Below are 27,913 nucleotides of genomic sequence, written 5' to 3' on the forward strand. Positions count from 1 at the left end.
TCACAGCTTTTCAAACCCTCAATGGACACTAAAGCTCTAATCAACCAGCCTTACAGAAGGTGATGTGGAAGTTGCTACTTCTTTCCAGAAACTTTCATTTTCTCAGACTTGAAAAGGGCTGGCAATTAGCTTTCATCCTTTTTTGTAGTTGTTGTGCTTCTAGGTTGATTTCTACAGGACATCAATTTTCACTAAGTTAACTGTAATGAGTACATTCTCAAATTGGCTCATTTCACCTTTCTGATGGTGCTGTAATCCTCAGAGAAGTTGTGTCCCCACCCAGTCCCCCTTGCCAGCTGTACTGAGACTTCTTTACTGCTCTCCACTTGAGGAAATCATCTTTGATCTGGACAAGTCACCATTTCCCAGCGACAGCCCAACAGGTACCAGGTGCTTTTTCAAGGTCCAGGACCCCTGGGATCCTCTGCCAAGCTGCAGCCTTAGCAGGGCAAGCCTGACTATTCTGGAATGAAAACCAGGTCTTAGCAGGGCAAGCCTGACTATTCTGGAATGAAGATTAGGTCAGGAGTCAGAGGACCTATTGTGAACTGCACGCTCTCTTCTCTCCCACTTTCCCTTCACCACACTGAGCACAGGACCTAGCTCTGCTCTCCCTGACCTCACCGACTTCCCTCTAGTCCAGTGTGACCTCAGCATTGGTAGTAGCAGAAGCAGCAGTTCCAGTAGCAGCATTGTGTGCAATGGTGACAGTGAACGACTGGCCTGCTCATTAACAACAGCCCACCAAGCCGACAGGAGGAAAGTAACCAGCATGTGGCTGGTCGCCATCTTGACTTTGGGAGAAAGAGGGTCGAATTATAGCTTCACTCCCATCTTAAGGGAAACAACTTGTGACATGTGCAAGGAGGCAGATCTCCAAAAGATGCTTTTAACTGAAATAAGATTTTCGGTTCTAGTCTCACAAAAGCTACTATAACTAAGAAATCCAAGTTGATAGCCACTAACCTTACAAATGATCATATCTTTTAATGTGTTCATAATTGTATTTAAAGTCATGTTGAGAACTGGTGCACTTAATTATTAATACTTTATTTAGCCTCCTGTTTTATGTTTGCTAGATGTACATTTTAGAGAAGATAACTAGAATCAGACATAGATTGTCTAACCCAGATCTGCTTAGTAGGTTCTAGCCCTCACACCTGCCAGATCCCTGGTTAATATGGTATTTTAAATTTTAAACTTGAGATGCTTAACATGACAGAGAATACAGCTCCTAGTAATGGCAACCCAAGGTCTTCATGAAGATATGGACACAACAAGAAAGGATCCCACCTGGATCGTGGTCTGATAACCACTTAGAAAAACTGCTCCATTGCCTTGCCTGAGCTGTGGACACACAAGGACAACCCTTTTGAATTGGTCAATGGTCGATGACAAAAGGCAGATTACAGGCTTAGAACAGCAAGTCCAGGAGCAGCTGCAGGCTCAGCATACAGAGGATTCCACCAGGCCTTGTGTTATTTGTACTTAAAGAAAAAAAAAAGGTCTGGCAAATGGAGGATGTTGACAGATCTCAGAGCAATTAATTAAAATGGCAAGGTCTGGAATATGTCTCTAATAACATGGAGTATTGTCTTACATATTATTTAATAAAACTTGTAACAGGCATATCACATAATCCTATGGGACAAGCAATTGTGGAGAAATTCAATCGAACTCTAAAGGAGATGCTTAAGAGGCAAATAAAGGGGGATTACAAAATCCCAGAGATAGACTGCATAGTGCTTTATTAACACTAAAATATTGAAGTGCTAATGAACAAAAAGCTATGGCTGCAGAGAGACATTGGATTGTGGGGAAAAAAAGCTGCTGAACTAAACAAATCTGCTAATTTTAATCACATTCTGACATGAAATGGAAAACAGGAAATGTGTTATACTGTGGGAGGGGTTATGCCTATATTTCCCCAGGAGAAGAACAGGCATGGGCTCCTTCCAAGTTGATAAAAATTAGAGGTGATAAAGGGAGACCCTCTGAATGTTACTAACCGAAGTCTGCCTCGGGATATCCAGGATTCTTTGGTCCAGGAAGATAAAGGTCCAGCAGGAAAATGACAAACTAACATGACCACAGAGGCGGTTTGAAATCTGAATGTATTTTTTGGTTATCTTCCAAAGTCCAGTCAATTTAACATCTCAAATTAAGCATCACATACATCTGTAAAAGGCTAGCTAGGCTTTCTCGGGCAATATAGGGTGTTTACCCAAAGTCTAGGGAGCAGGTGGCTAAACTGTTTCTTCATCATGGTCTCGATGTCTTGCCGGCCTGGGAGCTGAAGATGGATGATTCTCATGCCTAGCCTCCTTGTCAAAATGGTGGCATTGCAAAGCTTGGGAAGCTGTCTGGCTCGTGCTGTCTTTCAAGAGTCCTTCTGCCTAGTCTGCCAGTTGCATTCTTCTCTGTGCCATGCTTGTGGCCATCGTAGGCCCTGGGAGATCAACTCCAGTGATTAGCTCTGGTAGCATCCTCTAGCCTCCAGCCTAAAATGAACTAACTAACTCATTCCTCCTCTGAGTCTCTCTCTAAGTAGAAAAAAAATCTACTGCCTCTCTGAGACTCAATTGAGTCTTTCTGAGTATTAAGTATAAACTGTATCCTGAATCACACCTGGATAAGCTAAGAAGGTTGTTTTTGTTCCAGGACTCCCTTGGTGAGGCCTGTAACACAAAAGGCAGTTCCTCATAAACTTCCCTTGCTATTCAGGTGGGCATGAGATAGCCTGTCTGCAAGCAAAATCAAGAGTTAAAGGCTGAACTGGATTAACTTGTGGGGGAAGGTAGCTAGGGAACCAACTCAAATGTAAATTCTTTCTACCTTGCCCAATATTCATTTGTATGGCAGAGACCTCTTGAGATTTTTCAGATGTAAATATCCTTAGTCTGGGCCCATTGTTTTGAATCCACCTGCCCGGAAAGGCAGTGACTAGAAAACCAAAAAAAGAACTTGTGACTGGAATCTCTGGACTGCCTTTTCTACCATAATAACATAAATGGTTGGAGTAAAGCAAAGCAAAATTTTTTGGCTACAAGATGGATTCTTACATATCTGTATTTGCTTGGTTATACCATGTCCTGGCCATCAGAACTGCCAATTTTCAGCTTCTGAAGGTAAGAGGGAGTTCCGTTCTTCCCAAGAGACATTTTCTCGCCTCTGCCTGTAAAATGTTATTTTACGGGGTTTACTGGGCCACCGTGGCACCTGAAGATATTGACTGCAGACAAGAAGGAGTCTTGTGGTGATATCTATGTCTCTGTACACAGAGACAGCTCTGGAACCGGCTGAGACTTAAATGTCTCTATCCAGCCAATAACAATTATTGGGTACAAATTTCTCATGACTTGTTAATACCTAACATACTTTAAGATGACATGAATGGAAAATTATATTGTAGTTTGATTTTATGTGATCAAACTAACCTATGAGGAAAGGTTACTTTGTTGTCTTCCTTTGTTGATCTTCATTAACTGATCTGTGCATCCTGCTTGCTCCATATGAATCTCTTTACAGAGGGATGCTTTGCTTGTGAGGTTTGTGTATTGCAGAAGGAAAGAGGAGAAAACAATTCTCAACAGGAAGAGAACTTCCACAGGAATCTCCTTTCCTGAGCTCAAGCTATACTAAAGAGCAATAGTGAGAAAAAAAAACTTCATGACATTGGTATCGAGATGGAGAAGTAGATCAATGGAATAGAATTGAAGACCCAGAAATAAACCCACACACCTATGGTCAACTGATCTTTGACCAAGAAGCAAAACCATAGAGTAGAAAAAAGAAAGCATTTTCAACAAATGGTGCTGGTCTAACTGGCAGTCTGTATGGAGAAGAATGCAAATTGATCCTTTTTTTTTTATTCCCTTGTACAAAGCTGAAGTCTAAGTGGATCAAGGACCTCCACATAAAAAACAAGGTACACTAAGTCTAACAGAAGAGAGAGTGGGAAATAGACTCGAACACATTGGCACAGGGGAAAATTCCCTAAACAGAACACCAACGCGTGGGCCTCAAAGATCAGCCATTGGCAAATGGGACCTCATGAAACTGAAAAGCTTCTGTAAGACAAAGGACACTGTCAACAGGACAAAATGACAACCTACAGATTGGGAAAAATTCTTTTCATCCCACATCTGATAGAGGGTTAATATCTAAAATATGCAAAGAAGTCAAGAAATTAGACTCCCGAAATCATATAACCTGATAAAACAATGAGGTATAGAGTTAAACAAAGAATTCTCAACTAAGGAATCTTGAATGGCAAAGAAGCGCCTTAAAAAAATGTTCAATATCCTTAGTCATCAGGGAAATGCAACCAAAACAACCCTGAGACCAATCAGAATACCTACCTTATACCAATCAAAAAAGCTAAGATCAAAAACTCAGGTAACAGCAGATGCTGACAAGGATGTGGAGATACTCCTCCAGTGCTGGTGGGATTGCAAGCTGGAGCATTTTGGAAATCAGTCTGCCAGCTACTCAGAAAACTGGAAATAGCTCTTCCTGAATAAATAGCTATACCACTCCTGATCATATATACAAAGAATGCTCCATTATCCTACAAAGTCGCTTGCTCAACTATGTTAGTAATAGCCTTCTTTATAATAATCAAAAGGTGAAAATAACCCAGATGTCCCTCAATGGAAGGATGGATACAGAAGATGTGTTACATGTACACAATGTAATACTACTCAGCTATTAAATACAAGGACTTCATGAATTTTGAAGGCAAATGGATAGACCTAGAAAATGTCCTCCCATGAGAGGTAACCCAGACCCAAAAGCACATACATGGTCTGTACTCACTGATCAGTGGATATTAGCTTTTGCTCATGATACAACTCACAGACCATATGAAGCTAACAAGAAAGAGGTCAGAGTGTGGATGGGTCCATCTCACTTCGAAGGGGAAACAAGGTAATCTTGGGAGTCAGGGGAGGAAGGGACCTGGGTGGGAGAGGGGAGGGGAAGGGAAAAGGGGAGCCCAGGATCAGGTATGGGAAGAGACAGGAGAGAAGTCCAGAGGGCTAACAGAAGGAATAGAAACTTGTAGCACTGGGGCGGGGCTGGGGAACAGAGGGAGGAGGTGAAACCCTTACCAAGTGCCAGATGCAGGGATGCAGGAGGCTCCCAGGACGGGATGGGGATGACATTAGCAGCAATGCCCAACAGTGGGGAGGTGGATCTGAAGAGACAGACCACTTCCAGTAGGTAGATATGCACCCCACCCAATTGAGGGATGGGGACACCACCTGTCTCAAAAATTTTAACCCAGAATTGTTTCTGTCTAAAGGAAATTCAGGGACAAAAATTGAATTTGACTCTGAAGGAAAGGCCATCCAGAGACTGCCCCACCTTGGGATCTAGTGACACAAACTCCTTATACTATTACTGATGCCAAGATGTGCTTTCAGACAGGACCCTCTGAGAGGCTCTGCTAGAACCTGACTAAGACAGCTGCAGATGCTCACAGCCAATCATTGGACTGAGTCAGTGGTCCAGAATGGAAGTGTCAGCTGACAGAAGAAGCTGAATGGTTTTGCAACCCCATAGGAAGAACAACAGTATCAACCAACCAGCTCTTCCCTGAGCTCCTAGGGACTAAACCACCAACTAAAGATTATACATGGATGGGTCTATGGCTCCAGCTACATATGTAGTAGAAGACTGCCTTATCCTGTGGGAGGGGAGGCACTTGGTACTGTGGAGTCTTGATGCCCTAGAGAAGGGAGATGCTAGAGGCAGGAGGCAGCAGTGGATAGTTGGGTGGGGGAGAACACTCTCATAGGCAAAGGGGAGGGGGAATGAACTGAGAGGTTTGTAGAAGGGAGATGAGTAAAGTGGACGACATTTGAAATGTAAATAGATGAAATAATTAATAGCAAAAAGAAGAAATTGTTGGCAACAGTAAAGCTTTGGTGAAACAAAAGGAAAGGATCCCGTCATAGTGGAGAAAGGTTGAGTTTGCCTAGTGATCTTCTGAAGTGAACAGTTATATGTAACTGGAGTCCAAGGGCACAGCTGGATGGTAGACATCACACTTCTCATGTAGAAGGCTCTGAGTTTGATTCCTGGCCCCCCACACAATCAAAATGCCTTGTATTAAAAAAAAAAAGTAAAAGGAGCGTTTTCCAACTGTCGATATCTGAAACATTTCTCAGCTCTGTTTATTTCCTTCACAGTACAGCATGCTCTTCAGTCACTGATTGTGGGAAGCCATCCTGAGCTATTCGGACTATTGCTTACTCATGGCCCTAAGGTGGTGGCTGCTAAAATATAAGAACAATTAACTAGAGCCTCTCCCGCGGGCATTGGTTTAGCCATTGTCTCGAAGATAACTACAGAATGATCCTGCCTGCACCATCACCCACCGACTCCGGTAATTGCGGTGGAAGGAAGTCCTGAGATAACTGCGGCAGGCTCCGGCCTGTGCAAACACCTGTTGTCTCCACTGGAGGACCCTTATCTCTTCCTGCTAAACTGCTAGATTGCCCTTCCTTCCTTTGTCCTTGCCTTGGGGTACGCCTCTCCTGAAAGCCTTAAAACCTGTGTACCCCAGAACATTAAACGAGGCTTTGACACAACTCAGATTGGCTTGTCATTCTTGGTGCTTGGCCTCCGTCCCTCTCTCCACCCCTTTTGACCCGCAGGTAGCACCCCTTCGGAACCCTGGAAAAACTGACCCGCGGGACGGGTTACAACTGATCCCTCCCCAGATTTTCAGTTCCTCAGAGTGAGGTCAGACCTAGGTAGGCCCAATCACTGGCAGCTCCCAAGTCAGCTGGTTTGAAAATCTGCCCACAAGCTCACAAGCTGTCTACCAAGTGTCTTCCTTCATCAGAGGCTCATTGCCTCAGCAAGAAGATAGACAGGTGGTGCAGAGCTCCTGCCCGGATTGATTGGAAAGGGGAGAAAACCTGTAAGTATTTAAGGAAATGTCAACTAAACTAAAGGGAGAGAGGGGAGCTTCATCAGGGGAGCTGGATCTCACTCCAGTTGGCCTGCCACAGTGGGTCTCTGTAGATCGGTGGAGGCTGGGGTCAGGTGGGGGTGGGGTGTGGGGGGTGGCGGCTCTGCATGGGGGAGGAAAGTTCTGCTGCCCTCTGTGTTTTGGTGCCACTCTGTGTTTTCCAGTATGACCTCCATTACTTAAATGTTTTTGCGGGAAGTACAACCAACAGAGAACTCTTTCCGGGCATCTGGATTTTGCACTCCACTAACTTTCAGAAAGTTCTAGAAACAACTTGCTCCAAAGAAGCCTTGAGACTGGGTTGTACTGTGCTCACTCACTGTAGTTAAACTGTAGCAGATGTAGCTGTTGTAGGAGTTAAGTTTCAACAAAGTCCCTCTTCTTCCTTCCCCTCATCCCTGCATTCTTACAGAGAGCCTCAGGCTCTCCCTTGGGGAGACATGTGTGTGTCTCCCTTTGGCTTGTGGCCTGTACTCATACTTGAACCTGAGATCCCTGCTACTGCAGAAGGACATCTTCCTTTTGAGCTCATAAATCAAAGTAGGTGTCCGGATTCTTGGAGGTTGACTGGGGGACCTTGGAGGTGCTCAGGCCCATCCTGCCACCTAACCCACACCTAATGTACCCCTCCTGCACATCTCCCTCAGACCTCCCTTCAACTTTCTTCTCAGGTTTCCGCAGCTTGTGGTGCACTCCCCCCTTATTTTAAGTGTATAGTTGTTTTTCCTGCATGTCTGTGTGCGGCATGTGCATGCCCAGTGCCCACAGAGGTCAGAAGGTGTTGAATCCCCTAGAACTGGAGTTAGACAATTGTGAGCCACCATGTGGGTGCTGGGAATGAACCAAATCCTCTCCCTCAGAGGGCAGAAAACCTTCACTGCTGAGTCATGATTTATCCCCACCTTAATACTTTTGTTTAGGAATAAAATATCCAATGTCTTGAAAACCAGAGTTCACAATTAGTGTTAGATCAAGGGCCTAGCGGCCCCAAGCTCCTCCACAGTGGACCACCTTCCTGCTCTGACTATTGGAAACACTGTTCTGGGAGGTTGGGACCAGCTGAAGAGGAGGGAGATCTAACCATGCCTCCTCCCTTGAATCCTAGGGCCCCACTCAATGCCATCAGGTGCACACCTACAGTACCCTCCTCCACAGCTATCCTGGACCCTTAAGCAGACCCTTAAGCAGAATGTAGCCCAGGCTGTCACTGAGGTGTGACCTGCCTGCTGCTTCTGACTGTGAGTTATAGCCAGGTCCCATCAAGTCACATATAGTAAACCAGAGCACCTGTCTGGTTGGGACAGCTTACAACAGTAAAGATTTCCTTTGTTCTTCAGATTTCTCTATGGCTAAAGATGACAGCCAGGTCCTCCCAGCAGTGGCCAAGGTCCATAAAGGAACTGCATTTAGTGAAAGTAGCGGTGTCTGCTGTCTGCACTCCCGACTCTCGAAGCCACCACAGCTGCTCTAACATTTTCACCTCCTCTGACTAATACTGAAAGAGAAAGCTCATGAGTAATACTACTGTTTCTCAGATAAGCCAGTTGCCTCTGAGGGCTTACAGGCTATAAGAACACCAGAGGGCCTTAAGAGAGTCCATGACTAAGCAATAAGTGGTGAGGTTCTAAAATGGCGGCTTTTTCATCCCCTTGCTGATCTGAGACCAAACTTTGGCTGCTTAAAATGGAGGCCAGGCAAGCCTTTTCTCCTGACAGTGGCGGCCCCTACTGGTGAGCCAGTCCAAACAGTTCAAGGCTAAAGTAGGCTGTATTTTTTTGATTGACACATTAAAACTAAGGAACATGCTCTTTATTTCATTATGGTGAATGTACACAAAATCCCATGGGCTAGCTTTAGAAATACTTTATGTTATTGTGAGCAGTGTTCATCCTACTGTGCTGTTGAACACCAGATGTGATACCACTTTAAGGAAAATATTGTCTACCCTGTTTCTATTCCTTTCAGACCCTGGTAAGAGATATTGTTACTTGCTTGTGTGTTTATAAGAGCCAGTGCATGAAACACACTGACAGGTTTCTCTCCTGACTTAATAGGACAATTCAAGCTGAATCAAAAATAGATAGAACAGGAAATTGATTTCAGAACAGTTCCAGGGCCAGTTCAGCAGTGTCAGGGGACAGGATTGAAGAAATCCTGCCCAGGCTATGGCAGGGAAGGTTTTCTTAGATTGAAGGTGAAGGAAAACGACATGTCTGCCACAAGCTGGGCTTAAGCCCATGTGTGGTCACCAAGGCCCTGGAGAAGTTTGCTACAGTTGCCAGGAAGGCAGACCTGGGCTTTTGGTGCCAGGGCTGGGGTTGTGGGAGGTGTGGGGTGTGGGCCAAGTCTGAGGCTCCTACCAAACATACATCTCTATCAGTGCATGAGTGTGGAAAAATTGTGATACACACTCCCAGATATACTGGAGTACTAGGCACTAGTAAGATAGGATGGGGCGACGTCTTTTGTGACAACATGGGCTGACCCGTGTGACACGCTGAGACAAATTAGTCAGGCAATGAAAGCCCAACACTGTTCATCAGCTGTACAGGGAATAGCAAAAATCAGACAGGAGTTTAGACTATTTTCTTGCATTTGGAAAGATTTTTTAAAGCATGATGCAGAACTTGAAATTACAATGAAACCACTCCTTTAAAATATGAAGGGGTTTAGAAATCTCCCAAGATTTACTTACTATAGGGAGTGTGAGGAGATCTGAGGAGAGCTCACAGGGGAAACTAGATTGCTCACAGCAGTACATGGTTGAGAATTCCTGGAGCTGGAAAGGAACGCATGAGAATGCACACACACACACACACACACACACACACACACACACACACACACGAGAATACACTTACACACACAGGCTGACAAAACATTCTTACATGTAAAGTACATAAGACTAAAACAATCGCCTCAAAGTCTATACAGACCCCCTACCCTACCCCAGTTTCCCCACTGCCTGTTGCAGACACACTCACGGCTCCTCTGCTGTAGCTGTAAGCACTCACCTTTCCAGAAGTCACAACATGGATCCATGAAGCAGAGACTTTTCTTCTGAGTTCTTTCAGCTTGTCACAGCAGTGCCCTCTGCTCTTCACTCACAGTGCAGTGCCTCTCAGCAGCAGGTCAGAAACAAGCCTGATGCTGGCCCCACGCTGAGAGACCATATCCACAGCATCACTGACAGAGCCATGCTCTGAATTCAGAATTTTGCCTGAATCTCACCAGCAAATGCTATAGAAAGAGGTTATGAAAAGCTGGCAGGAAACTTCTAGAGAAGTGAGAGGAGGAAGCAGGCAGTTGGGAGGTCTCTTCTCAAAGTAAGCTGCATGAGGACCACATCCTGTAGCTCTCTGACCTCAAGTTTGCATAAACTTCTTGGCAGTCTTAGTTAGGGGACTTTTGGAGGAAGAAGCCGTTGAGACATTTGGCCTGTTATAGTGGCATGAGATAGGTCAAGGGTAGGCATGTGGTCTGAGTTGTTTCTTGTGTTGAGAGAAGGTTTACCTTGTCATCAGCTTGGGGTCATTTCAATGGTCACAAATGTGTCATTTTTACAGGGATCCTTACAGCTGCTGTATTCACATAAACATTTCTTGCAACTTCAATGCAAGCTGTCCTTTCCAGCGTGGGTATATGTGGGTAGGATTGGAGCATATCATTCATATTTTACACTTACAAACAGCTTTGTCATAGCTGTACTATTTAGCCTTAAAAAGGTGTTAGTTCTATGTCACCATCTACATCTACTTCAATGAATATCTATCCTCTGAATAACCACTATTTGTTATGCAAACAGTGATTTTGCTCTTAAATCTAACATAATTTTTGCCCAAGACAAGTTCACAAACATTCTCCCTTAGTTTTCTAAAAATCAAAAAACTTATGATATTAAACTTTGTGCTTGGGTCTTTATGTCTACAGATGGACTGTAGTAGTTTGTGTCTGTTTTTTTAGCAGACAGATGGCAGGTGATTTCAGTAGCACATACTGGAGTGACACCACCATTTTGCTGTCTAAAAACTGTTCATCTCTGTTATGTGTCTGTCGACCACCTGTGTTTGATGTCATTCTGGAGTTCTGTTTTCTTCTGAGTTGTTTCAGTGTCCATTCTGTTGATAGCACCAGACTTTCATTCCTGTTCCCACAAGGACATGAAGCATTAGATTAGGCCTTGTGATGTTTCTAATTTGGACCTCTTTTTTTTTCAGAATAATTTTTGACTATTCTGTATTCTTTTTAGTTTTCATAGTACATCTCATATAACTTGGTGCTATGTTATTTTTTTCTGAAGGTAACCACCCCTCGGCAATATGTCGCACATATTTGCTTATGCATTTTCAGTGCTCACCAAGGTCAGGAAAGTTGTCAGAGTCCCAGAATCTGTAATCACAGAGGTATGTGACTTGCTCTATTGGTGCTAGAATTGAACCCAGGTCCTCTGCAAGATCAACAAGTGCTCCTAAGCACGGAGCGTACTTTCCTATTATTATTTCTTTATAGATTTACATGTAGTTCTCTTGTTATGCTGATTATGAACACCCTACTTTTAGATTTGTAATTTTATGGTTTTTTTGGCATTACTGTAAAGAGCACTGTCTAAGATATGAATTTCCACGTGACGGGACCGTAGAACTGATATCACCATGTTGATGCCCTGTCCTACAGCTTCGTAAACCCATTTTGTACATCCAGCAGTCTTTTGTAGATTTGTTAGAATTTTTATGTAGATAGAACCATGCCATCTGTGAAGAGAAACAGTTTCACCTCTTTCTAAGAAGTGTAATGCTTCTTTTGTTCTTTAAGAATCTCAGTTTATGTCCGTGGCTGCTTGCCTGCAGGTTTGTGCATAACATGAATGCCCAGTGCCTACAGAAGCCAGGAGAGGACAATGGATCCCCCGGAACTGGAGCTGTGCATTGTTGTAAGCTACCTTGTGGGTCCTAGGACTTCAATCAGGTCCTCTGGAAGAGCTGGAAGTGATCTTAACAGCTGAGCCATCCTCCAGACATGTGACCTTATTTCTTTGTCCTGGCGAGGACCTCCTGGGAAATGTTTACCTGGAGTAATGAGCAGACATCCAGCTCTTGCTCCTGCTTGCTGGGAAAACATTCACAATTGCACCATTGTCAAAGAAGCAGACTGCTGTTGGGCTTACAGTTTTGTTTTTAAGGGATAACTTTCCTAGGGTTGAGGAAGTTCCTTTCACTTCTATTTTTTATATAATTTTGCTGTGTTTTTGAGATATTTCTAGTTTTTCCTCTTTTTTTATATTGTTAATATGTCTAACTACATCAATGTTTCTTTTTCTAATGTTTCCATAACTCCTTCTAATCAGGGCACTTTTTATGCTGCCAAATCCAGATTTTTGTTGTTTGCATTTCACTAGGCTCGCCACTCCCTCTATTTTTGCTTTTTCATGATTCACCCAGTGTTCAGTGACAGGCGATATGCTGGCAGAAGCTCTGTTTCCATTCTCTCTAGACTTCTTTCTACCACGGTCCTCCTTTGTGGACCAGGGCCTTCTCCAAAAGGGTTGGCAGAAGCCTTTCAGGATCTTATAGGCAATTATAAAGTAGGTTTTGTGGTAAATTTATTTTATTTCCTTAAGGAATCATTTGAAATTAGCCTTCTTATATTTATATTTTACAGATAAAATTATCCAAAGAAAAAGTCTCAAAATTGTCTCTTCTGAGTCTCGTGTTAAGTATTACTGCTGCTGTGGAGTGATCCTGGTCCTCATTGCAACTGTAGTTGCTCTTTCTGGTGCTTTGCCAGGTAAGTGACTCACTCTCCAAATTCTGAGGCATTCTGTTCACATTCATGTTGGCTGTTATACTGATTGAACAATGTGAGGTATTGTGGGAAAGGCTCCAGAGAAAACACACTGGAAGTTCCTCTTCTTTGGGATCTTAGGTTCCAGCAGGAAGAGGCAGTGAAGGAACACACAGGCCACAGAGTGTACATGGGGCCAGGCTCAGCATCCCAGGGATGATGACACCCAGCAGGCTCTAGACAGAAAGGCAGGGCATAGACAGTCACTCACAGGAACTATCCAAGGCAGAGAACAAGGAGAGGAAACTCCAAAGAGGAACCTAAAGGAAGTGTGAGGACAGAGAAGAGTAATATAGCCAGGAAGACACAGTGTCTCCTGTCATGACCCATGGGTTTATTTACTGGGATTTACTTCATTTTGATAGTATTAAATGGAAAGTTCTGAAGTAATACATTCATAGAATTGTAGATTCTGAACCACACTGTTTAGAATACTGTAATAAAATCTTGCACTGTCCTCTTTAGTGAGTGAATCATCCTTTAGTGCAAGGTGCCCACTCTGTATACATACTACCTACCCCAATGTTCTCACTGCAATCTCAATTATTAGTCTGGCTGTCAAAGTAGTTGTCCCTACAGAGTGCTTGCTGATATAGCAATCTATATTGTAATAAACAGTCATCCAAAGCACAGAAAGTGATGGTATTGTAGAAATGCACTTCCTGGGAGCCCTGACAGTGAGCACCTGAGAGAGAATGGGACACAGGCCCAAGGAGGGCGGCCTTTAGACAAAGGCCCATCATGCTCAGGAGAGGATTCCTGCAGATCAGTTAGGAAAGTTACAATCAAATTCAAAACAAAGAGCTGAGCTCAGGACAGTATTCCAGAAAGAGAAAAGTCATGCTTGTTGTGATTCTTTCTATTGTCTCCATTTTAGTGAGAACGACTGAACTGATCTCAAGCAAAAATAATACCTATTCTGCTTGCCCAAGCAACTGGACACTATTTGAAACAAAATGTTTTTATTTTTCTGAAACCTCAAGTAACTGGACATCCAGCCAGAACTTCTGCATGGCACAAGGTGCCCAACTAGCTCGATTTGACAACCTGGAGGAGTTGGTAAGAAACGGCAGGGGTTGGTTTGTCTGTCTGTCCTGTTGAGTAGTGCATTGCCTTCACTTGGAGAGGTTACAGATGAAGCGTGAGGACAGATCCCTTCTCTACCAAGCACATGGTGACATGGAGGACATGTGAGTGTGAGAAATTTGTTGATGCTTGGCCTCTGACTGGAGCCCTGAGTACAAAATTTTTCAAAAACTATTCTCTAAGGTTTGATTCTAGTCACCTGGAAGGCCAGATATACCATTTTACTGGGATACCTTGTGGTCCTGAGCTTTTTCATGTTAGATGGCACAGGTTGCATACGGAAGGTAACAACTGTTAATAAATGCAATGAAATGTTAATCCAGACCTATCCTGCCCACAGAGAAATGTCTCGCTGCATTTGCTACTTTAATTCAAATGAGGTACCTTAGACTTTCAGATGTCAAGTGGATCCCCTGAGAACTGGTAACTAGTACAGCTCCAAACTCTGTGACCCTCACTTGAGTCCTCCTGTGATGTCTAGAGGACGCTGTGACGTGGAGAGACTCAAGCATCATCTGAAACACAGACACTTGTATTCTTGGCTATTTGTGTTTTATGACAAAATTTCCTAAAGACATACAAAGGGAATTTTGATTACTAGAAGAAGCTGTGGAGTAGAGAGACTCCAGCATCACTTGCAGTAGAGAGACACAATGTATTTGGTTTTTGTGTTTTATGACAGACTTTTCTGAATATATCCAAGGAGCATTACTGGATCGGTCTGTACAGAGAGTCGACAAAGCACCCATGGAGGTGGACAGATAATACCGAATATAACCACTTGTATGTTTTCAGAATGTTTTTCCTTCTCCTGTGTTTGTGTTGTGATTTGTGTGTGTTGTGGCTATGATGGATGAAAGTGATTGTCACGTGAAGAATAATGTTCTGCGAAGGGAGAAAATAAAATGAACCCTTGGGCTGTAGTCGTGGCTTAGACGTAGAGTTTGTGCTCAGATCCAACAGCCGATTCCCCTCAAACTCCACACCCTGACACATTTCCATCAACTGGGTACTCTCCCATCTAGTAGCCATCATCCTGAAGCATTTCCATAGTGCTATGTCACTCCAAAACTTAGCATGATGATGGTATCTGGGGTGGATGTTGTCTGCTCTCAGCACTTGAAAATCTTTCCTTGGTGATAAGTGCGCTTGTGTGATGTAGACAGAACTTCTGATGGCCATGGGCTCTGAAACCCTAGGAAGCCTGCAAGCCTGAGTATGATATGTCCTCTGTTTGCATGGTTTTACCTGTTCACAGAAGTAGCGACTCCAGGGGCAGTAAGAGTCTCCCCTTGTTATCAAAGAGCAACAGGGGACAGCTCTTGGATGTGAGCACAGCCATTTGAACCCATGTCAGTGGAACCTTAAAACACAGCACCAGTCATCTCCATAACTCAGCAATTTACTACGTGGTACATTTTCTCCCACTTTTATACATGTGTAAAAATACTTCAAGAGAACATAGAAAATCCCCCTTGTGAGGCTACCCACTCCTGCAGTTCCTTTGAACATGGCAGCAAGCATTGCACACACAATACAGCGTTCAATAGGGATGAGTGACAGAGGTGTGGTGATGAAACAACCCCTGAGGATGTATTAGTCCCTAGATCCAACACTAGTGCACGGGGTTCCAGTGGGCTCCACTTCTGACTCACATCATAAATTAGTGGTGAAGATGAGAGTGATATGATTATAGGAGTGAATGCACTGGCAGACTCTGCAGACATCTTTGTTTTTCTTTAGGTTTTCCATCCGAGGAGATGAAAATTATGGCTTCCTGAGTGACAATGGAATCAGCAGTAGCAGGGTCTACATTAAAAGGAAGTGGATTTGTAGCAAGTCCGTCGACACCTTACAGAGCCATTAGACCTGTACCTGGGAAGAGAGCATATCACAGCACATCCTGAGGAACACAGCATGTTATCTACTGTTGCAGCCTCATTATGATCTACTAAAATCATCATCACGATCCATGCATAATGCATGTGGCATCAAAGATGACAACTCTCCTTGAGGAGAGTTGTGTGTGCTTGGGAGATCTTTAATTCTAAATTAAATAGGTATTTGGCTGGCACTGATATCTTTTTTTTTTTTTTTTTTTTGGTTTTTTGGATTTGGTTTTTTTCGAGACAGGGTTTCTCTGTATATCCCTGGCTGTCCTGAAACTCACTCTGTAGACCAGGCTAGCCTCGAACTCAGAAATCCGCCTGCCTCTGCCTCCCAGAGTGCTGGGATTACAGGCGTGCGCCACCACCGCCCAGCAGGCACTGATATCTTAAATAAAGTAAATAACATCAGTATTAATAACCTCTGCTTTTTTCTTTTTCCCTTTTCTTAATTATTTTATTTACATTCTGAATGCTGTTTCCTCCTGGACCTGGTTCCAGAGTTCTGCATTCCATACTCCTTCCCCTTTACTTCTGAGGGGATGCATTCCCCACCCCCACCTCATCCCTTCACCTGTCCCCACCCTACCCCACCCCTTCTCTGGGGCATTAGGTCTCTACAGGATTAGGTGCATCCTCTCCCACTGAGGCCAGACAAGGCAGTCCTCTGCTCCATATGTCATGGGCCCATGGAACTGTTCATATTTCTGCTTTGGTTGGTGTCTTAGTCTCTGGGAGCTCCTAGGGGCCCAGTTGTTGACAGTGTTTGTCTTCCTATGGAGTGGCCATCCCCTTCATCTCCTTTAATCTGTCCCCTAACCCTTCCATAGGTGTTTCCACCTCAGTCCAGTGGTTGGCTGTGAGTGTCTGCATCTGTCTCAGTCAGCTGCTGGTAGAGCCTCTCAGAGGACGCATCAGTCTGGCTGGTATGAAGTGGAACAGTCCTCTGAGGGGGGAGTGAGGATGATTATAGGAAAGATAGAGGAAAGATGCAAGAGACAGATAATGCAGGTCCTTAACATGTCAGTCATTAAAGGCTAAGACATGGGGCAAGTGAATTCAGAGTGAGTGGGTTCTGAGTGAGCAGGGCTGGAGCTCTCTCCAGTCATCTTTTGTCATCTGATACCATACCAGTGCCCACAGACTCTGGTTACCTATAAAAACCACTATGTCCAATGAAAGGTAAAAAGAATCTATTACTCTCTGATGAAACTTTATAATTCAGGTTTAATTCTCAGCACACTGTCTTACCAATTTGGCTGCCCTGAAATTCTCTGAATTGCTCTGAATTTCAATGACCTGGATTGAAAGTCAGCTTCAGTTCTACACAGACATTCACAGGCATAGAGCTGCACTTTCTCTGCCTGCTCTGCACTGTGTCTCTTGTGCCTGGTGTGTTTGACATTAACTTCAGGGTTCACCGTGTGGGCTCTCAGGGAACACCCAGCCAAGGACACCTGCACCCCACACTGCTGCTGCTCCAATCCCTGCAGGTGACCTGCGGAGTTCGCTCTGGAGTGTGCTCTATTCACTTAGTGTCATGACCTCTTTCATCCACTGCATTTTCTTCCTCCCCACTGCTGCTGAGGCCACCAAGGAATCCCTATTTCCTTGTCCTCCCTGCCCTTCTACTCATCCTCTTTCCCTTCTTTTGAAGACATTTGTTGTCATTTCCTGAACCTGTCTGGACATAGTTTTCTTTGTGTAGGTCAGATACAACACCAGGACCAAATACAAGTTGGGGAGGAAATGGTTCATTTGCTTACATGTCTTACTCACACTCCATCACCGAGGGATCAGACTGCAGGAGCCTGGATGCAGGGACTGGAGGAGAAGGCAGGCCCTGGGGAATGCTGATTTCAGCCTTGCTGTGACTGTCTTCTCAGTGTGCTTTCTAATACTTTCCATGACCACCAGCCCTGGGGTAAAATCTTCCCAATATGCTCTTCTACCCCGCCCCCATCCCAGTTATCATCAATCAAGAAAGTCCCTGGCAGGCAGGATACCCACAGCCTGTCCTAATGGGGGAATTTTCTCAAGTGATGTTTCTTTTCCCTTCCGTCCTCCCCCGTACACTCCCTCCCCTCAGCTAATCCTAGCTTGTGTCAAGATGACCACAAAAAGCAACCAGCAATATTAACCCCTTGTCAACTTGACACACAACACTAGTAAACCATAATCTTTCCTTTCTTGTTTGTCTTAAAGATTAATACCACAATATAAAACATAGCGTAGCTTTAGAAGTCCCACAGTCTTACACAGTTTGAAATATATATATTATATACGTTTGTATTTATAAATTATATATATATATATATATATATATATATATATATATATATATATATATATATATATATTTAGCACTTTAAGAGTCTAAGTTCTATGTAAAAGTCCAATGTCTCTTTAAAAGTCTAAAGCCTCTCAACTGTGGCCATCTACAGAATCCAGTTCTCCTAACACATTTCTAGTTTCCTGGGCTCTTTTGCTGAGGACTCTCACTGTTCTGCTGGGAGGGCAAGCCTTCCTGTCTGTGGTGGCCATTGTGTTTCTGGGCTGGCTCACCAAGGTCCTCCATGTTGTTGACTATTAGCCGGGAGCTCAATGTTGCCCCCTAGTGGTCAAACCTCCCTATGACTTTGCTAAAATCTGTCCTGTACTAAGCAGGACCCCAGCATAGCCTGTGCTTCTGCTGCTGGCTGAGAGGGGCCAGAACTGTCTGTGGTTCATGCAGCTCTGCAGTTTCAAGATCTTCCCATTTTGGACGGCATACTCGAGTCCAAAGCTAAACATTTCTTTCTTCTTAAGAGGAAAGAATGCCCTGCACTCTGCTCAGGCCACTCAGAGTGTAAGCTCAGCTGCTGCTTCTGCCATTTGCCTGTTGTGGATCCTGTTGAATCAACGTTGGTGAATGAACACAGGTCTAAGACCTCGCATGTGCATCTGCTCTGTCTTGTATGCTCTGGGATAGTTTAGAATGCATTTCCAACCTAATACTGTAAACTTCCTTAGAATATGATGAGATTGTGGCGTGAGTGTGCAAGAGAGAGAGAGAGAGAGAGAGAGAGAGAGAGAGAGAGAGAGAGAGAGAGAGAGAGAGATCCTTTTGTAACATATCTTGTAGCCTGAATCTTGAAATTTGTGGACAACATCGTCCTGTTGCAGTGTCAACGAAAACTAGATATGCTTGGCTATTCCCGATTTGCACCCTAGATTCTCAGGGGTGAGAGGTGGAGGCAGTGGGACCCCGTAGGAGGGCCTTACTTGCTCCCCTCCTGGCTTCAGTTTCCTGTCTGGCCATGTGTTCCTCCCCTCTCAGGTGCTTCTCTTCCCTAGGACGCTGGTTGCTTGAGCTCTTCGCCAGGGCTCAAACCACCTTGTTTTGGATTTTTCTTCCAAACCACGAACAAAACAAATCTTTGAAGCACAGTGGAAGATGGGCTATTTGTGAAGAGAAATAAGGGAGGGGGGCAGAAAAGTGAGGACGATGATCTGGTCAGCGTCTTCAGAGTGTGTTGTGTGCAGCCATGACACATCACAAGGAAACTCATTGTTCCATAAAATCAACACATTCTTATTCCAAGTTGAAAGAAATGAGAATCAGATATATCACACACACACACATACACACACATACACACACAGACACACATATACAAATGTATGTACATCTGTATACATAGATGTACAACATGGCCTCGGTTTTTTTTTTTTATTAGATTACAGAAAATTCTTCACACAGAAGTGTTAGTGGGGAAAACATTTTTCCATTTGTTTCTCACACTTTATTTTTATTTGTTTCCACTTTTAAAACATAACTTTTCATTGATTATTGGGAATTTCACATACCTTGATCATCCTCACTTCCCAGGCCTCCCATTGTCCCCCATCATTGTGGCCTCCCCTCTCCACTTTTTTTTTGTCTGTATAGTCACTGGAGTATGGTCAAACTTCTGGTGGCCAGTCCCTTAAAGAAGAGTGAGCCCTTCCCCTCCCCCACACTCTCTGGTTGCCATCTATTTATTGAGGGCTACATTTCAGTATCCCTATCACAATATTTAAAAGTTCTCTCAGATGGCTTCCTGTTTAGACTGTAACTTTTTGGGGGTATGTGGGTGGAGGTTGGGGGTTGCCACCCAACCTTTGTATGTCCCTCTTTCTCAACTGTGAGTCTGTAGTCATCGGTACCACTGCAGAAGAAGAAGCCCCCTTGTCTGCTACAGTCAACAGAAGCACAGATCACGAACCTCCACATGGTATCTGCTAAATGCACAGATCATGATGTCCACCTGGCCTGCGGTGTCAGCATGTGTCACAGACTCAGCATGGTCTCCAGTGGCAGTAAGGGTCCTGGGTCCCATCAGAGTCCTCCGAGGCAGCTCAGCCCTCAGACATGAGCATGGCCTTCAGTGGTGACAAGGGCCACAGGGTTCACGGACACTACAGCAGGCCCATGGACCCAGACACAGTTCCATTGGCAGCATGGAGCACAGACATCAACCTGGCCTCAGGTGGCGGCATTACAGGACATGCTGAGGCCTTGGATATCCACATGGCTCAGCCTCTCTCCACAGCCTATGCACGACTTAGGTCCTCCATCATTCCCACCCCTCCACTGAAAATTCATTCATCAAATGGCATGGAAACTGCAGCACATCATTCAGCATCATATATATGCATGTATGTACGTGTATATATGTATGTATATATGTGTATATATGTATGTATGTATGTAAATATATACACATATATTCATACATATGTCAATACACACATCCTGATTCTTAAAACGCCCAGCAGTGAGATACTCTTACTAGCTGAATTGACTACTGTGGTCACATGGCCACGCCTGACTTGATAGTCATATAGCCATAGTCCTAGGTGGTCTCTGTTATGTTCAGATGTCAAGGGCCCTGCAGAGGCTGAGTGTGGGATGCTTGCTCTGCATAGGGTGGATGCTGAGAGAGGTGACTGGATCAAGAGGGCTCAGCCTCCACCAATGGCTTGATCCACACATGGCTTCCTAATTTACAGTCTTATTGTGGGGTGAGGCACCTTTCTGAGATGAGGCCTACCTGTTGGAGGATACTGGAGACATGTCTATCTCACCTTGGGTGCCTCCGTGGTCTCTCAATACCCCCTGTCTCAGGGCAGCTTTGCTCTGTCACATGGTCCCTGCCATCGAGTTCTGCATCTCCATAGGCCGAGAAATAATGTACCAGGACTAACACTTCTGAAATGGAGCCCAAAGAAATACTTTCTGCTCTAAACTTCTTCCAGAAGTTTAGGTGAAGTCTGATTAACACATTGCAGAGGAAAAACCAACAAGAAGCTAATATCGGAATCCATTTTTGAATAGCATATATGTTTTAATATAACTTTTTGAATCTTTTAAGGAACAAAGCTGTGATGAAAAGTGTTAATTTCCAACTTGGCAGCCTCTAGAGAGTCACCCTTGAGACATGCCTCTGGGCATACTTAGAGTAACTCGAGTCTCAGAATGGGAAGAAGCCATCTTAACTGTGGACTGGACCTTTCCTTATGGACACTCAAACGTATAAATGGAGACAGCGAGCTGGACACGAGTCACTGACCCTTCTTAGCTGTGGTGGATTGCACGTGGCCAGCTGCTCCAGCTTCTGCTGCTTGGACCTCTCTGCACTGACGAGTTGTGAGCTAAAATGAACCCCTCCCTCCTTAAATCGCCTTCCTCCAGAAGGTCTTCTATCTCAGCAACAGGAAAAGAAAGGAAGACAACCACCTTGTATTGGTGAAACTGTCTGAGAGTTGCGTTTTGTCCACCATGTTTCTCCTTTATGTTAAAGAAGAGAAAATGGTACCATTCTTTACCATGTTGCACCTTCCCTGGCAAGGAGGTGTAAATCCAGGTGTGGCTGGTTGTTCTGAGCTCTGTCCTAATGGAAGGAGGTGTGTAGATGTGAAGGAGGCTGTGGGCAAGCGCCAGCGGTGTGCAGGCAAGTTTGTTGTTCCTGTTGCTTTTTGTTCCCAGTGTCAGTTCTGATGTCTTGGAGTGGTGTAGTGAGTGTGAATGTTGTCAGGGGTAGTGTGATGAGGTGTTATGGTAATTTGTTTTTGAGAGGTGTGAGTAAAGTGTTGTGAGTGTGCCTATTTTTCCATTAGTGTGAGCACTGTTGTGTGTGTTAGTGTTAGTGTGTTAGAGTGAGATGTGTGTGTGGTCTGAGCAGGAGAGGAGGCTTGTGTTTTGTTGTGGTGGGAACTGTTTGTTGACTTTGGAGTGTGTTTGGAGAAGACAGCAGAGGGGATGAATTCATTGGTTGAATATCTTCGGAAGCAGAAGTACTTCGGCAACCTATGTCACAGACAGGGAAACGCTTCAATTATGAAAGTTGCAAGGAGAGCTCTTGCTGGTTCTGGTGGTGCAGGCCTATAGGATATGCTGAAGAGGCAGTGGCAGGTGGATCTGAGTTAGAGGACAGCCTGGTCTACACATTTTTTTCCATTCACAAGCATCTTTTACGGGGCTCTAGATTTAAGTTCTTTGGTAGGGATCAAGCTGTACATTTTTATTTTGAATGCATAGCTGACATATAATTGGATCTCTCAGATATATCTTGAATTGTCTTCTTGCAAGTACCTATGGATGCTGCGAGGACGCTTGCCACCTTCCTTGCAAAATACTTCTGCTGACCACAAATGAGGTGTGGATTCACAAGGGAATGCCTGGGTTCCTTCAGGGTGCAGTATATATTATGCAAATTAATGTAGTGTTACCTATAGTAAAGTCTTTGGTTCTGGCTTTGAGTGAACAATCTCAGCAAAGTCTTTGCTATGTTTGAGTCCATCAGTCGAGGCTGAGAAATTGTTATGAGCCTGTTTAAACCTTGAGGAAATGTTTTCTCTCTGGAAAGTCTGCACTTGGTGCTATGAGAGAGCTTGCAGCTGCTCTAATCTTGGTCCTAAGACTCTGGAGTTCTTACTTTGATTATGGTTAGCCATAGACAAAAGGGACTGAGATATGTATGGGTTGTCTGCTATCAGAAACAGGAAAGGGTAGGATAACTTTGATAGTTGGAGCCTTTCCCAGCCCCAATTAACCTTGTATAGCGTTTGAATAAGGTAAGTGGTGTGAGCTATCTGGGTGTCAGTCTTTCCTGGGAAGGTTGGACCCCTCTGCTCCTTCAGAAAATGAAGGCTTAGCATCTTGGAGAGCTTCTTCTCTGACTACTGCTGTATCTATGACCAACATCTATCAATCGTACATGGAGAACCTGGCTGCTATAGTCTTGTCCTGCCCAAACTTTGTTAGTCAATGACAAAAGAATATCTCCTTGGGGGTTACAGTGAGCTTGTAGAAATAAAGATAGATGAATATTGTTTAACCAGATATTAGTCTCAAAAAGAAATACATAATCGATAATCCTGTTGTAATTTCCTCTTGTGTAATGATTTTGATCTATTTTTGAAGAATATGTTTTTGTGGTGATTGCTTAACTTCTGGCTATGAGGTAACTTTCTTTTTAGACAGAAAACTTTGTTTTAAGGTATATAAAAAGGTTTAAGAGTAAAAAAATCACTGAGCCTGCTTTTGCTTCAAACAATGTATTGTGTTGGGTGTATGTGTGTGTTTGTGTGTGTGTGTTTGATTCCCCCCCCCCTTTTCTTTTCTCTAATTGCTGGCTGCATAGGAATCAGCCTTCCTTGGTCACTATCTGAACTGATCCCTGTCAGCTGCTCTCAGCAATGACCCCAATTGCTGAAGTTAAACCTTGCTGCGTGCCTTCATTTACCCTATGGTGTTAAGGATGGCCTTTGACAACAAATACAACAAACTGAAATCAATATCTGACTTTTGTGGTCCTTAAAAACCACAGAGGGCTGAACTCAACCTCTGCTGAAAAGGGAGGAAGGAATGCTGCTTTGAGGGGAATGACCCAGGAAGGGTCATTCTAGATGACTGTTAGAATGGATCAAACAGAGGAAAGGCAACAGTACTTTCTGGAAGGACACCTGACTACTTGGGGATTGTGGATCATACTGTTGGACAGCCAATCATTATAGTAGTGACAACTTTACTGTTTGGTCCCTGCTTCTCAGCTGTCTCACCAGTTTCCTCCTACAAAGACCCTGTACTTCACCACTCAGAGCATTACTGTGCTCTTCATGTTCAAAAACTAGCAGCTATTATCTTACCCCAGGAATCCCACTCTGCCTTTGAGACCTACCAGCAGCCTCCCCAGATGACAACTGCTCTCTGCCTTTTTGCTGGGATATTTTGAGGAAGAGTTTGGGTATAGTGAAAACAACTTATTCTGCTTCCTATCAAATCACAAATACAGCTGTATCTTTCTGGAAGACGCGCGCGCGTACACACACACGGAGACACACAGATGGATAGACAGACACAAACAGATAAACAGAAACACACACACAGATAGAAGGACAGACACACAGACATATACAGACACACACAAACATGTATGTCCTCATCCCCTCTAAATGCACTCAACCTTCATGCATGGAAAGTTCGGACCCCTCTCTATTCCAATAAAGCAATCTCAGCTTGTTGATACCTACTCTATCTCCCCTCCCTCTTCTCTGCCTGGCTTCTCCTACAGTGGCAGTGTGCTCTTCTATCCAGTCCCCAGAGTCACCCCTCAGGGTGAGCAGAAGCACAACTGTCACTTCAAAGGGAATAAGAGTTTACTCTGGGAACACAATGAGAGACCACACCCAGAAACACAGATGTAGATTACCCCAAATAGAACAAAGGAATCCATTCCCAAAGACACTTTTCAAGCACATTGGTGGAGATGTGGGAGACATGGTTACAGCAAAGTGGGCAGCCTTTGGTACAGGTGCTACCTGGTGATGCTCTCAGCTCCTGGATGGGTGGAAGGTATCTGTTTGTTAATTTATTCCAAGGAGAGCTAGTCTTTTGAGTTATTCTTTGATGAAGGTCAGGGACAGAGAGGAGCAGTAAACAGCCACTGTGAGGGTAAAGATGGAGGGCAGGAGAGAGGGTCCTTTCCAGGGGGATCTGATGCTCTCTTTTGAACATCAGGAGTTCCAGGCATGTACAAGATGCATGTACATATACACAAGAAAAACACTCATGTACATAAAATAAATGTTTTCTTCTTTTTTTTAGGGATCTAAAGATGGCTCACAGCTTTTCAAACCCTCAATGGACACTAAAGCTCTAATCAACCAGCCTTACAGAAGGTGATGTGGAAGTTGCTGCTTCTTTCCAGAAACTTTCATTTTCTCAGACTTGAAAAGGGCTGGCAATTAGCTTTCACCCTTTTTTGTAGTTGTTGTGCTTCTAGGTTGATTTCTACAGGACATCAATTTTCACTAAGTTAACTGTAATGAGTACATTCTCAAATAGGCTCATTTCACCTTTCTGATGGTGCTGAAATCCTCGGAGAAGTTGTGTCCCCACCCAATCCCCCTTGCCAGCTGTACTGAGACTTCTTCTTTACTGCTCTCCACTTGAGGAAATCACCTTTGATCTGGGCAAGTCACCATTTCCCAGCGATAGCCCAAGAGGTACCAGGTGCTTTTTCAAGGTCCAGGACCCCTGGGATCCTCTGCCAAGCTGCAGCCTTAGCAGGGCAAGCCTGACTATTCTGGAATGGAGACCAGATCTTAGCAGGGCAAGCCTGACTATTCTGGAATGAAGACTAGGTCAGAAGACAGAGGACCTACTGTGAACTGCACGCTCTCCTCTCTCCCACTTTCCCTTCACCACACAGAGCACAGGACCTAGCTCTGCTCTCCCTGACCTCACTGACTTCCCTCTAGCCAGTGTGACCTCAGCATTGGTAGCAGCAGAAGCAGCAGTTCCAGTAGCAGCATTGTGTGCAATGGTGACAGTGAACAACTGGCCTGCTCATTAATAACAGCCCACCAAGCTGACAGGAGGAAAGTAACCAGCATGTGGCTGGTCGCCATCTTGACTTTGGGAGAAAGAGGGTTGATTTATCGCTTCACTTTCATCTTAAGGGCAACAACTTATGACATGTGCAAGGAGGCAGATCTCCAAAAGATGCTTTTAAACTGAGATAAGACTTTTGGTTCTAGTCTCACAAAAGCTACTATAACTAAGAAATCCAAGTTGATAGCCACTAACCTTATAAATGATCATATCTTTTAATGTGTTCAGAATTGTATTTAAAGTCATGTTGAGAACTGGTGCAGTTAATTATTAATACTTTATTTAGCCTCCTGTTTTATGTTTGCTAGATGCACAGTTTAGAGAAGATAACTAGAATCAGACATAGATTGTCTAACCCAGATCTGCTTAGTAGGTTCTAGCCCTCATACCTGCCAGATCCCTGGGTAATAGGGTATTTGAAAATTTAAACTTGAGATGCTTAACATGACAGAGAATCCCTGATCCTAGTAATGGTACCAGAAGTTCTTCATGAAGGTATGGACACAACAAGAAAGGATCCCACCTGGATCGTGGTCTGATAACCACTGAGAAAAACTGCTCCATTGCCTTGTCTGCTCCTGAGGCCTTGCCTGAGCTGTGGACACACAAGGACAACCCTTTTGAATTGGTCAATGGTCAATGACAAAAGGCAGATTACAGGCTTAGAACAGCAAGTCCAGGAGCAGCTGCAGGCTCAGTATACAGAGGATTCCACCAGGCCTTGTGGTATTTGTACTTAAAGAAAAAAAAAGGTCTGGCAAATGGAGGATGTTGACAGATCTCAGAGTAATTAATTAAAATGGCAAGGTCTGGAATATGTCTCTAATAACATGAAGTATTGTCTTACATATTATTTTATAAAACTTGTTACAGGCATATCACATAATCCTATGGGACAAGCGATTGTGGAGAAACTCAATCGAACTCTAAAGGAGATGCTTAAGAGACAAATAAAGGGGGATTACAAAATCCCAGAGATAGAATGCATAGTGCTTTATTAACGCTAAAATATTTAAGTGCTAATGAACAAAAAGCTATGGCTGCAGAGAGACATTGGATTGTGGGGAAAAAAGCTGCTGAACTAAATCAGTCTGCTAATTTTAAGCACATTCTGACATGAAATGGAAAACAGGAAATGTGTTACACTGTGGGAGGGGTTATTCCGATATTTCCCCAGGAGAAGAACAGGCATGGGCTCCTTCCAAATTGATAAAAATTAGAGGTGATAAAGGGAGACTCTCTGCATGTTACCAACCGAAGTCTGCCTCGGGATAGACAGGATTCTTTGGTCCAGGAAGATAAAGGTCCAGCGGGAAAATGACAAACTAACATGACCACAGAGGCGGTTTGAAATCTGAATGTATTTTTCGGTTATCTTCCAAAGTCCAGTCAAGTTAACATCTCAAATTAAGCATCACATACATCTGTAAAAGGCTAGCCAGGCTTTCTCGGGCAATACAGGGTGTTTACCCAAAATCTAGGGAGCATGTGGCTAAACTGTTTCTTCATCTTGGTCTCGATGTCTTGCAGGCCTGCCTGGGAGCTGAAGAAGGATGATTCCCATGCCTAGCCTCCTTGTGAAAATGGTGGCATTGCAAAGCTTGGGAAGCTGTCTGGCTCGTGCTGTCTTTCAAGAGTCCTTCTGTCTAGTCTGCCAGTTGCATTCTTCTCTGTGCCATGCTTGTGGCCATCGTAGGCCCTGGGAGATCAACTCCAGTGATTAGCTCCGGTAGCATCCTCTAGCCTCCAGCCTAAAATGAACTAACTAACTCATTCCTCCTCTGAGTCTCTCTCTAAGTAGAAAAAAGATCTACTGCCTCTCTGAGACTCAACTGAGTCTTTCTGAGTATTAAGTATAAACTGTATCCTGAATCACATCTGGATAAGCTAAGAAGGTTGTTTTTGCTCCAGGACTCCCTGGGTGAGGCCTGTAACACAAAAGGCAGTTCCTCATAAACTTCCCTTCCTATTCAGGTGGGCATGAGATAGCCTGTCTGCAAGCAAAATCAAGAGTTAAAGGCTGAACTGGATTAACTTGTGGGGGAAGGTAGCTAGGGAACCAACTCAAATGTAAATTCTTTCTACCTCTCCCAATATTCATTTGTATGGCAGGGACCTCCTAATATTTTTCAGATGTAATTATCCTTAGTCTGGGCCCATTGTTTTGAATCCACCTGCCCTGAAAGACAGTGACTAGAA

At 44.0% G+C, this 27,913-nt stretch overlaps 2 protein-coding genes across 5 annotated transcripts in view; both read left to right on the forward strand.

Moving 5' to 3' along the window:
• Positions 1–27,913, forward strand: part of LOC127679263 (C-type lectin domain family 2 member G-like) — a 470,764-nt gene that overhangs the window by 47,205 nt on the left and 395,646 nt on the right. Inside the window, exons 1-2 of one of the 4 annotated variants that reach the window (XM_052174988.1) lie at positions 6,859–6,931; positions 11,283–11,385. The exons of 1 other annotated variant lie outside the window; for it this stretch is intronic. The gene's annotated coding sequence lies outside the window, so the exon portion shown is untranslated. Of the gene's footprint in view, positions 1–6,855; positions 6,932–11,282; positions 11,386–27,913 lie in introns of those variants that run through there. 2 more of the 4 variants (XM_052174987.1, XM_052174985.1) reach the window with 2 other exon arrangements.
• LOC127678124 (C-type lectin domain family 2 member G-like) lies at positions 6,912–16,167 on the forward strand (the record flags this gene model as incomplete). The annotated part of the gene is made up of 6 exons (XM_052172913.1): positions 6,912–6,931; positions 11,830–11,912; positions 12,641–12,766; positions 13,701–13,882; positions 14,592–14,692; positions 15,653–16,167. Coding segments are annotated over 6 exons (636 nt in total), but the record flags the coding sequence as incomplete, so codon positions are not given.

This window comes from Apodemus sylvaticus, chromosome 2 (genome assembly GCF_947179515.1).
Source record: "Apodemus sylvaticus chromosome 2, mApoSyl1.1, whole genome shotgun sequence".
Taxonomy (NCBI): Eukaryota; Metazoa; Chordata; class Mammalia; order Rodentia; family Muridae; genus Apodemus; species Apodemus sylvaticus.